This window comes from Corvus hawaiiensis, chromosome 21, assembly GCF_020740725.1.
Source record: "Corvus hawaiiensis isolate bCorHaw1 chromosome 21, bCorHaw1.pri.cur, whole genome shotgun sequence".
In the NCBI taxonomy this organism is placed as follows: domain Eukaryota; kingdom Metazoa; phylum Chordata; class Aves; order Passeriformes; family Corvidae; genus Corvus; species Corvus hawaiiensis.
Genome location: NC_063233.1, coordinates 10008177 through 10020571, shown reverse-complemented (window position 1 = coordinate 10020571; position 12395 = coordinate 10008177). Strand labels below are relative to the sequence as shown.

General features: G+C 56.1%; 1 protein-coding gene across 10 annotated transcripts in view; it reads right to left on the bottom strand.

Moving 5' to 3' along the window:
• RGS3 (regulator of G protein signaling 3) overlaps positions 1-12395 on the bottom strand; it is a 67234-nt gene that overhangs the window by 27332 nt on the left and 27507 nt on the right. For all 10 annotated transcript variants that reach the window (XM_048325514.1, XM_048325515.1, XM_048325517.1 and 7 more), the window contains one exon: positions 8624-8664. In XM_048325514.1, coding sequence (XP_048181471.1) covers positions 8624-8664 — 41 coding nt within the window. The remainder of the gene's footprint in view (positions 1-8623; positions 8665-12395) is intronic.

Below are 12395 nucleotides of genomic sequence, written 5' to 3'. Positions count from 1 at the left end.
CAGGGGGGACAGGGAGCTGCCCCACGAGCTGGGCACAGCCTCCCTGCTATTGTTTTCCTTCAGGGAGGCTGCTGCTGGGCCTGCCAATGTTTACAGAGAGAAAACAGGGTTTAATCTCCCGGTGCTGGGAAAGGAGGATGCAGATGGCGTGAAGGGGGCGTTTGCCACCAGATAAAGGCAGCAACTGAAGTGGCTGCCAGTGGCTTTCTGCCTGCCTTGCCCCAGTGACAAACATGTTATTGCAGGTGCTGTGTGCTGGGCTCAGGGGCCGCTGGTGAGCCCACGGCTCCAGGGCAGCACCAGCGTGAGACCCCCCACCCTGCCCATGGGAGAGCAGGAAAACACAGCAGGTATTGCAGAGAATGACCCAAACCTACCAACACCAGCCCCCAACGGGCCCTGCTACAGCCAAGGATTATCTGCAGGAAAAGGTTCCTTCTGCTCCATGGGAACAGCTCCCCCAGGCTGAGACCCAACCCCACAGCAGCCAGCTGAGAGGTCTGGCCAAGCAGAGCTCCTGGCTGCCCCAGCACACACCACACAGGGAGGGCCTGTGGGCTCTGTAGCCCGTAAATCATGTGAGGAGCTCCCAGAGAATGACAGCATCACAGGAGGAGCCCCCAGACCCTACACACCGAGACCCCTCAGTGCAGACATCCCCTGCTTGCAGGGCCCAGCACACACGTGGGGCTCTGTGTGACACTGCCAAGCTGAGAAATCACAGGAACAACGAGCCAGACTCAATCTGACACCTCTGGTGCCCTGAGCTCAGTGCCCAGCAGAGCCCACGGCTGTTCTCTCACCGCTGTCTCCTCTGGCTGTGTCAGGGACACATTTCCAGGGTGAGAGGGAGGGGTCCTGTCACAGAATCACAGAATGGTTTGGGTTGGAAGGGACCTTAAATCTCATCCAGTTCCATCCAGTCCAGGGGCAGGGACACCTTCCACTATCCCAGGTTGCTCCAACCTGGCCTTGGACATTTCCAGGGATGGGGCAGCCACAGCTGCGCTGGGCAATCTCCTCCCACAGATGCAGGGATGCACTTGTGCTCCTTCCCGGGCTCCTCTCTGCACAGGGTTTGTGGCAGGGTGGTTTGGGGTCAGGGCTCCCAGCCCAGCCCTGCCAGCCCCTGGCCTCCAGCGTTCCGGGTGTTGGTCTGTGGCCAAAGCAGCAGAGATCCCAGAGGGGAAGTACCTCGGAAACTGCTCCAGACTACAATGGCTCCAAATCACAGAGCAAACCTTCCCAAGGAGAAACAGCCAGCCCTGGGAATATCCTGTGCACAAAACACGGGCAGCTGCTGCCTGCTGACTTCATGCACCACCAACCCAGGGCTGGTGAGAAAGTTCTGTTTGCTCCCATGCTGGGGGGGAATGGGGGGACCACAGCTCTTCCTGTGGCTTTTGGACTGCTGGGCACACTGGTGACACCCATAAAAAAAAAACCCTGGCAGTAACAGCAGAGCCCTGCTAGAGCTGGGATGCCCAAAAGGTGCCAGGGGTGCTGCAGGAGAGGATGTGCATGGAGATAACACGGGCAGGACACAGCAATCTCTGCGGGGCTCTGCTGTGGGGCTTGGTTTTGGGAGCACTGATGATGGCACAGCCTGGGGGATGCCCAGAGGGACCTGGAAGTGTTCAAGGCCAGGTTGGACAGGACCCTGATCTAGGGAGTGGCATCCTGGCCATGGCAGGGGTGGAACAAGATGAGCTTTAAGGTCCCTTCCAACCCAAACCATTCTGTGATTCCGTGGCTCTCTGTTAAACCGCTTGGAGGAAAAGCCAGCCTGAAGAACCTTTTCCACCCACTGTGGAGCAGCCAGTGAGGACACAGGGCTGTTTTCCCAGGCCAGGCAGTTGTCCCTAAGTGGCTCATCAGGTAAAAGCCTTCAGAGGAATCCCTGAGAGGAGCCAGGCACAGAGCTCCTGCTGCAAACAGAGAGCAGGGCCAGCACCTTCCAGCTCTGCAAACATTCTTTCCTCTCCTGGAAGAGGAAAACAGCTCAGAGCTGAGGCCCCAGCAACACCAAGGTCACCCAGCCCACCCAGCACAGCCCCAGAGCTTCCCATGCCTCTTCCCTGGCACAGCCCCATGGACAGCAAGCTCCAGCCTCTGCAAACAGCCCCAGGACCGTTTGAAATCATCAGCCCGTGGCATCTGGGCCTTTTTAAAATCTCTCCAGCACTGTGACTGCACCATATCAACTCTTCTTTTTGCCAACATCTGGGAAATGTGACCCCAAAATTAAAGCTGGGGGGAAAAACCCCAATGTTTTTTGGTTATCTCAACACTCAGGTTCAGGCTGAGCTGTGTAAAGATGCACAAAACCAGGAAAGCTGAGTGTCTCTGTTTATCTGTTCCTCCAGATGGGACACGAGCACTCCCTGCTCTGCCTGAAGAGCCCTGAACTGGGAGCTGGCAGTGCCCAGGAGCTGCCCTGTGCCCCTGCTCTGGGTGATGCCAGCCTGGGGCTTCTGCTACCGGTGTCACTCAACATCTGACCCAGGTAACCCCCCTGGGCAGAGGAGGTGAAGCCCAGGGTCTGTTTGCACAGAGCAGCAGCCTGGCCACCAACCCCAGAGCCACAGCCATGGGCACTCCAGCTCCAGGGACATCCCCGAGACAGCTTGGACCAGGGGGACATTTCAGCTGCAGCTGGAATTTGGGGCGGTCGTGGGGATGCTGGGTAGGGCAGTTCAGGAACGCCTCAGCCTCTGGGGCAATCTGCACTTGGGTTCATGGCACAGCACCCTCCAGAAGGGCTTTCCCAAATGCTGGCATTGCTCTAACGGTGTCTCACAGCTCCTGCAGCTTGGACCGCTCAGCACCACCCAGGGAAATCCAGGGGCTGGGACCTGATGTCCTTTGGAGGGAGGAAAATGGAAAGCTCTGTTCAGGAAAGAGTTAAGCTGCTGCTGTGAGTGTGACATGGCAGAGGGACTCAGTGTCCAGCTCTCACGTGAGCTGGGTGACTCAAGGCTTGGGGAACCTCTCGGCATCCCAGAAATGAGCCACGGAGGAAACAAAGGAAATGTCAGAGAGCAGGGAAGGATTCTCCATCTGGGAACATCTCCTGGCCAGCAGCAGCAGAATGGCCGGAGCAAAGGGAGTCCCCCCTTCCACCGAACAGGACTGGAGCAGAGAGAACACACTTCTGTTCTCTCAGAATATGCATGCCACAGAACTGGTGAGGGCAAGGAGGCTCCAGGCTGTCTCTACCTGAAGTGCAGTGCCCACTCCCCCACAGCCCAGGGGATCCTTCCCCCCATGCAGGACAAGCCCATCGGACAAATTACAGCCACAAATCTCACAAACACCATCTCTTGTCCTTTTGTGAATGAGAGGAAGTTGAGGTACAATTCCAACAGAGCACACAGCCTATTTCCCAGACAAAGGCTCATCTCCACTCCCTTCTCCCATTCTACAGCTCCTCACTAAACAAATTCCTCTCAGCTGTTCCCTTGCTCTCTTAGGTTTGATGACACCCCCTGCCCAGCCCTTTTGCTCTCTTCCCTATCACCAAACCATCTGCCCAAGACAGTGCCCAAAATGCTCCTTGCAAACTCTCCTGCTGACATGTCCAAAACAGCCAACTCCAGAATTACCCAGGTGTACAGTATCTGCCAGGCCCCAGAGTGCCTCTGAGACTTGTCCTCTGTGCCATCAGTAAATTGCTTTTCCCAGCATTCAGCTTTGCTGTTTGGAGACAGGAACCTGGGCTCTCCCTGACATCTCCCTTTGGACAATGCCACATCCCAAAGGGCATTCAGTGAGCAGTGCTGACTCCCAGCAGGAGCAGAGAACACTCTGGGGAATGAATGCTCCTACGGAATGAGCTGGGACCGGGATGGAGTGAAGCACATTTAGAGAGGCTACAGCACTGCTATGATCCATTTGTTCAAAGCACTCCCTTGGCAGCAGCTGGGACACAGCCTGAGGGTGGGAACAGGAGCAGTGCCCACAGGGACCCTCTGCAGGGTGCAGGGGTGTGTCCACACAGAGCCAGGCTGTGGCTGCCTCATCCCTGCAAGCGTCCAAGGGATAGTGAGTGGCATCCTTGGCCATGGCAGGGTGGGACAAGATGATCTTTAAAGTCCCTTCCAACCCAAACCAGTCTGGGATTCTATGATGGGGCAAGGTGGGGGACAGTGGCATTCCTCTGGCACTTGTCCAGAGGCTCTCCCATGCAGTCAGGAGGGGCATCTCCAAGGCCAAGCCAGCTCAGGCACAGATTCACAGCATTAATTCGCTCAGCTCTGGATGGGTTGCTCACCACAGCAGCACAAAAAGTTGCTACTGGAAGGATTTTCTGTTGGAGAAGTTTCCCAAGACAAACTCCGGTGTCTGCAGATGAAAACTTTCAGAGGAAAAAAAAAAAAGATCAAATTTGCCAGAGCTTTTCAAAGGAAAAACTTACAGAGCTGTTTGGTTTTGAGTCGATTTGGTCTGAATACGTTGGGTTCGAATCAAACACTTGTAACAATGCATTAAACCCCTGACCTGCAGTTTCCTCTCAGCAGGATATTTCCGGAGCAGGGAAGGGTGTGAATACAGTCCTGGACCATGCTCACAGCTCCACATGGCTCCCTGTGAGGCTGCCCATTTCCTTCTGACAGGTTTTACACATCCCACGAGGTGTGTGTGTCCTGCAGGGGATGGGGTGGGATGGGGAAAATGGGGCTGAACTCCCACACCCCAAATCCTGTGGGGTGCAGAAATATGGGTCCACATTGAATCCCAGAATCCCAGACTGGTCTGGGTTGGAAGGGACCTTAAAGCCCATCCAGTGCCACCCCTGCCATGGGCAGGGACACCTTCCACTATCCCAGGCTGCTCCCAGCCCCATCCAACACTTGGGCACTGCCAGGGATGGGGCAGCCACAGCTTCTCTGGGCACCCTGTGCCAGTTCCACCTATTGCAGTGCTCAAATCAGCCACAGAAGCTGTTGTCACCACAGGCAGGGTCTGTCCAACTTTAAACTGTGCTCTTCATATTTAAAATCCTGAAAGGAAAGATGCCCAGGCCAGGTCTCGATGCACTGGCAGGACTTTTCCACATATCAGCTGGCAAATAGAAAAGTTAGAGCAGCTGGAATGGCCATAAGCTACAACACAAGGAGTTCCACCCAACATGAGGAAGAAATTCTTTCCATGAGGGTGGCAGAGCTCTGGAACAGCTGCCCAGGGAGGGTGTGGAGTCTCCTTCTCTGGAAACATTCCAAACCCACCTGGACACGCTCCTGTGTCACCTGCTCCGGGTGACCCTGCCGTGGCAGGGGGCTGGACTGGATGATCTCCAGAGGTCCCTTCCAACCCCAGCTGTTCTGGGATTCTGTGATTCCAGCTATGCACAGCATTCCTGAGATCAAAAGGTACCACCTTCCCTTCCAAAGCCCCGGCTCGTGTCACAGCTGCCCCTCAGAAGGAACAAAACCCCCAAAAGGGGCAGCTCAGTGCAGAACCTCCCTCTATGTTTGCAGTCTTTCCAATCCCATTCTACATTTAGCCTTTTCAGAATGCCAAGTGCCCCCCAGAACCCGGTCCATCTGCACTCAGGATCTCCAAACCCTGCAATTCACAGCTTGGAGAGGCTGTAAAACAAACACCCTTTGTGCTGGACCCCACACCAGGCTCTGCAGCTCCTGTTAGCTCTGCCTGCAAACAACCAAATTGCCCAGGGTTTAACCTCTGTGCAGAGATTTATTACACACAATTAGACAGGATGACCAGCAGGAGCTTTTCTGTGCCACTTCCTGAAGGTTGGAATTTTCTCTCTTGTTTATAATAAATTAAGCAATTCACAGGTATTAGAACATATTTTCATTTTGTGACACGTCAGATCCAAGTGCAAATCTGTGACCGTATGGGTCAGAACATTACTCAGAAACCCTCACGATGAGCAACAGCAGGAGCCTGCAGCTCAAGGCTTCAGCAGAGAGCTCTTCCTGCAGCAAAGGCAGTGTCAGCCCGTCCCCGTGGGCTCCTCGCAGCTCACAGCAGCACTAAACACATTAGCGCTCATTGCAGATGATTTGTGGGCAACAAACAGCAGCTCGAGAGCTTCCTCCAACCTCCCAGCCCCGTGGCAGCAGCACGACGGATGTGTCTGCCCAGCCCACGGCGACAGGAGCCCTGCTGAGAGTGGCCACCAACCCCCTGAGCCACCAGCGATGCTCAGCAGGGAGGGCTGAGCCAGGAGAGGGCTCTGGGCACACACAGAGCTGCTGACAGGGCAGGGATGGAGCAGGTCAGGGCGGGGAGGGACCCCTCAGGGTGACATGGGGCCGAAAAGCCATGTCAGCTCCCACATCCTTCCCTTACCCATCCTTATCCTTTCTAGCTGCCACCAGCGGTCACAGGGTGGGCAGCCAGAGAGTCCTGACCCCCTGCAGCCCAATTCCCACAGCCTGAACGTGTCCCCAGGGCAGAGCCAGTCCCTCTCGGGGGAATCCATGTCCCCAGGGCAGAGCCAGCCCCTCTCAGGGGAATCCATGTCCCCAGGGCACAGCCAGCCCCTCTCCAGGGGAATCCATGTCCCCAGGGCAGAGCCAGCCCCTGTAAGCAGATTTGCTCCCACAATGTGAATGCAAAGAATAAAAGAGAGACAACCTGAAGGAAACGCTCTTCTTCGCTTCCCTGCAGGAATCAGATGCTGGGAGGCTCCCAGGCTGGCTCCCAGAACATCCCGTTATTTCATCTCTGTTCACCTGGGGCCAAGGGCAGTTCACTGAGCCGCACAACCCCTGTGCTGCACAGCTGGGAGGTTCCTGCTCTCTGCCTCCATCCCCAGCCCCTGCAGCCCAGTCACCCCTTCCACGTGGCTCCTGGGGAGGGGACCTGCAGGTCAGTGTTTCCCAGAAGAGAAGTCTTGGACAAGTCTGGTGGGAGAGCCTCGTCCTGCCCTGGCTCACTGCTGACTCACAGGCACATCCCCCATTCTGTTCCCCTTTGGAACCCGAATCTCCCACTGCTGGAGAGCCCCATGGCACCTGCAGCTGGAAGGTCACTGTCCCCTTCACCCTGGGGCCAGCTGGTCCCTCTGGCTCAGGACAGACCACCCCGTGGGGCTGGCAAGGAAGGGGTGGCACAGGGCACGTCCTGCTTGGCAAGGTGCTGTCCCTGAGCCAGGGGCTGCCCCCATGTCACCTCAAAGCCTGGGCTGGCCAGTGCAGGGGGTGAACAGCCACTCCTGGGGTCCAGCATGAGGCAGAGCTGCTGGTCACCACGGGTTGGGAAGTCCCACTCCCCTTGTGACCTGCCCCAAAATACCCCAGGAGGAACAGGAAGGGTTTGCAGAATCCCACAGCATGGCCAGTCCAGGTCTACTGAAGTCTGTGGGGGAACAGGAGGTAGGAAAGCAAAAGTGTCACATTTTCTATCCAACTACTCCACTCCAACCACAACAGATGCCAGGGACCTCCATCACCAGAGCTCTCACAGCCAATTAGGCCCCTCAGAAGAAAGCCCAGCACTTCATTACAGCCTGACAAAGACACCTCTTCACTTCTCCAGATCTCATGAAACACAGCCAGCTTTCTTTTGGTCACTTCTACTTAGGCACACTAAGCTTCTAAATCAAATAGCAGGCTCTGAGTGAGTGCATTTTTCCAAGTGACTGAGAAAATGCTGGAGAGCCTCATCCAAACCCCCAGCGCAGCCTGGTTGAGTCACAGCCCAGGATCAGCTGTCACCAGCCTTGGGTGACATTGCCTTGGGACACGCACTGAGCACACCCCGAGGAGAGGCTCAGCTCCTGCCCAGCCACCCCGGGCAGAAACACAGGAGACAAGGAAGGAACAGGAGGGAAGGAACAAGAGAGGAGTCGAGGATTCTGCAGTGAGTCGTGCCCTGGCCCAGCTCCAGCCACTCAAGGTGAACAATTTCCATGCTGAGCCTTTGCACCCAACTCTCACAATGGTTCATTATTCCACAGTGCTGCTGAGCAATGTTTGTCTTTCTCCTCTGTGCCCTGGGGAGCTTTCCCAGACCCACCTTCCCACCTCGGAAAATACAAGGCCTTGAAAGCAGGAACACAGTAAAGCCACTGGAAAAGGAAAAAAAACCTGCAGCCTTCAGTGATCGGGGAGGTCCAGTGGGAACCAATTCTGCAGAGTCCTTGACTTGACAAGAGGGACTGTGCCACTGCCTGGGTGACCCCAAATCTGCTTAAAGCACTCAGGCACATAGGGGTTTCGAGCTATGATTCTGTCTTTTAGACTGGGCTTCCTTATTTTATTTGAGGGCTCCAAACTTGGATGTTTGAAGACAAGAAAAGCAAGGTGCCTAAAAATAACGACAAAACATTTGGCAAAGAAATCTGCCCCCAGGGGAAAGAATCCCAAGAGAAAACAAAAGTGAGATGCCTCAAGGAAGATCCACAGGGGGAAGAGGAAAAGACCTGTCCTAGTGCTGCCCAAACTCCCTGTTCACAGCTCCTTTTAGCAGCTTCTTACTCATGTATTCTACAGCCATTACATTTCTTTTCCAGGCTTCTGGCAAATTCATTTAAAGGGAAGTTAAAATCAGTTCTTTCAGTGCTCCTTGCCCCAGCAGAAAGGATCAGAGCTGTCAGTACCTGTCCAGCTGCCACTGGAAAGTTAAAGTGGAAAACAGCACCACTCACCTCTGCCAGGTAAAGGATGCAGAACTTCCGATCTTCGGAACCTGCAGAGAAGAAAAACCAGGATCAGAGCGAAGCTGCAGCTGCATTTCTGCAAGTGGAGCCACTGGCAGAGGAACTGGCCAAGAGACAGCACTGAATGAGTGTTTGTTGTTGCCCCCCCCAGTACCAGGCTGTGACCTGGGTGATGTATGTGGCATCTGCCGGGGCCGGGCGCGGGCAGGACCCTGCAGGGCCTCACTGCCCTGTCAGGGATTCTCCCGTGGGCTTCTCCTTTGGAAAAGGGTTTGTTTCATTCACAGGCCACGTGCAGGCTCTGCTGCCCAACCTGCCTTGACACCTGCAGCCTGTGGGAGCTTCCCAGGCGCTGCACAGGTCCTGCAGCACCCACACAGCCATCCTGGGAATCAGGGATGGGCCTCTCCCATCTTATCCCTGTGGGCACTTTGCTCCCAGGAGGACTGACAGGGAAGCTCCTGTTCCTACACCTCATTCCCAGCCCCGAGGGAAGCCAGCTCTGAACACACACCAGCCTCACAGGAGGACACTGAGCTGCCCCAGGACAGGGTCACCTCGGCTCTGGAGCGGGACCATCCCTTCTTCAGAGCAGGACACCCCATCTCCAGGAGCTGGCTGGCTCCTTCACAGGCCTTTGGCTCCTGCTGCTTCCCAAACGCTCCTAATGCCATTATCTGTGCCAGGAGCTCAGGGCTGCAGCCTGGGCATGGCTGCAGATCCCACTGGAAGTGGTGTCAGCACAAGCTCTGCTTCATTTCAGCAGCCTGAGCTGCTTGATGGGAGCAGGCTCTGCACGGGGCTGGAAACACCCTGTTCCCTGGAGGAAAACAATTCTCCCGCTGCAGGCAGCAGCCCAAATGTCAAGGTAAGAGCTGGGACCCATTGAGGGACTCAGCTGCCTCTTGAGTCACTCCCTGGGCAGTGTGAAACCCATGAAGAAGTGGCCTGGAGCCCTTTGCTGGATGTCTATTGACCCCGCTCTTCTTGGGCCTCCGTGGATTCCTTCTGCAGTAACAGTGATAACAAAGAGACGCTGACAAGCTCCAAACCCATCAGAATTAAGTTCCCTTCCAAATTCCTCTCCACTGAGCTGTGAATCCTGGCACCAGCGACCTCCAGAGCCAGCAGCTCCTGTTCCCTGCCCCTCCAAGACTCGCTGCTACACATGGCCCAGCAGCTCAGTGCCTGCAGGACATACAAAGCAGGGAGCCAGTCTGAGCTAAGGAATGGCTTAAATCCCATTTTCTGCCAGCCTTTAGGGACAACTTTAGCAATAAACTGGCTGCCCATGCCAGCAGCTGGGCTGAAGCCAGGGCCCATCCCTGGTGAGGCACAGGGGAGGCTGGAAGGCGATGGCAGAGCCAGGGAGGGCAGACCCGGGTGCAGATTTCACCACAAACCAGGTTTGCCAGGATTCATTCCACTTTTTCAAGTCTCTGGAGGATCAGGGTGGAACAGCAGAGCCTGATGTGCCCCAGAGCCCAGGAAAAACACGGGAGAGGCACAACCTGGCACTGGAGAGGTGGCAGATGTGGGGGATGATCCCCAGCTCTGCTCCTCACATCTCTCGTGACAACAGCACAGCACATTCTCTCAGCCAAACTTGGGGAAAAGCTGAAAGGAAATAAGCAGGAGGAAAAAACTCACTCGGAGATATTTCCTTCTCTTCCGGATGTGCTGTGGTGGGGACTGGCTTGGCTTCCAGAGGAACGTGAACTGTCCCTGTGCCAGGCTGGGCATGAAGCACAGTGGGATCTCTGTGGGGACATGTCCCCTCTGCAGCTGAGCCCCGTCCTGCACACCCACACTGCCTCACCCAGCACAGCAGCACTCCCAGCACCGCCCTGCTCTGCCACTGCCCCGTGCAGCCCATGGAAAGCACCCACTGCCCACAGGATCTGCGGGCTGCGTGCCTGGTGTTGGGTCAAAAAGATGGGAAAAGGGGAAGCTGGTCCTGCTCCTTTGCACGGCCCAAAGGCTGTGGCAATGCCCTGGTGAGGGCAGGCACCCTGACCCCCCAGAGCCTCAGATTTGCTCAGCGAGGCTGGGACCGCGTCCAGCAGCCCTGGATGCGTGGGAAGGGAGGGAGGCTGCTGAGCACATCCAAACCTGGCTGCCAGGAGGGGACAAGCTTGTCCCACTGCAGCACGCGTCCCTGGGCGAATGTGGCAGGGTGCAAGCCCTGGGTGCTCCCCAGCATCCCAAGGAAGGACAGAAGGCCCACAAATCCCACTCTCGGCCCTTGACTCCCTTGGAGCTGCCCGACACTGCAGGTTGGGGGGGTCAAGGCCAGTGAGCAGCACATGAGAAGCCCTCATTTGCAGGATCCCAGCTGGGGATGGCGCTCCAGCGCGGGGATAAAGGAATGCTCCTCTCTGTCCCAAAGCTGAGCTCACCCACCCAGGGGGGAGCCAGGATCCCGGCGCGTGGAAATTCCCACAGTGTCTGGTGAGGAAGCCAGGCCTGTGTCACTGGGAACCTGGGCTGGCGTGGTGCTCATCAGCCGTGCCAGGCTTGTAAAGCAGGAAGACAGAGCATTGTGAGGCAGATCAGACTGATTTGCTTTCGCACAGAGCGGCGAGCGGCAGGAACAGGAAACAGCACAATGGTCCTGAGCGCACCGGAGATGTCTCAATTGTTGGAGGCAGCCACACGCCTGTTCCTATTCATGTGCCATTCAGTCATTCAGGAGAGCGGCAGCAAAGCCCTGCCAAAAGGGACAGACATCTCCTCGCTCTCTCCACCCGCCTGTGAAGGAGCCCTGCCCGAAGCAGGAGGGTTTGAGCTGCCCGGGCACCAGCTGTGCTGGATTGTCAGCGTATGGGGGGTGGATCGGTGCTGTAGGGACTCCATCCCCTTTGGAGGGCCTTGGGAAGCTATTCCAGATGTGATCCAGCCAAGTTATTACGGCAACAAGGAAATAAGTGGCAGAAAACTGCTCAGAAACCCACCGTGCCTGAGGTGAGGAGGCACAGTCCTGTGCCGAGCTGCAAACAGACCTCGGGGTGCAGAGCCAGCAGCAGCACCAGGGGAGCTGATTTCTCCAAGCAGGTGAACAGGAGCAGAGCTATTCCCCAGCCTTTGGGAGCAGCCAGGGGCACTTGAACAAGGAACAATTTCTTTTATCCCTTTCTTAGAAATAAGCAGTGCTGAGAACACACTCGACAAAGCCCAGGGAGGCTTCAGTGGCTTTTCTCAATGGCTCGTGGCTGTCGTGCCCCATCTCCCTCACTTGTGTTTCTGCTCCCACCAAATAGGTCAGGGAATTCATCTGGAAGCAGAAACGTTGCTGGAAATGGGAAATAACAGCTGACAGGCAGCCTGTGGTGTCCAGCACTGAGGCTCAGAACGTGGGGCACATGGAGAGGCACAGTCCATCCACAGAGCTCGTGGCTCAGCTGGGAGAAGTCACGGGAAGCAGCAAAATTCATCCAGAAAATGATCCTTTTGGAGAAGCAGCCCAGATCTGGATTCATTCCTTTTGGTCAGGGCCACAGGACTGTATAAAGTCAGCAGTTCCAGAGTAATTTGAGTGTGAAGAGGCCTCTCTGGCAGGCTCTGGAGTCCAATCCCCTGCCCAAAGCACCCAGCATCAGGGCTGTGCCCATTGAGGCCTGAATGCTTTCAGGGATGGAGATCCCACAACCTCTCTGGACAGCTCAATATCTGACCAACCTCATGACAGGAAAGTTTTTCCTTCTGTCTCATCCCGATTTTCCCCATGGGGTCCCAGCGCAGCTGCCTGGGCTGGAGGAGG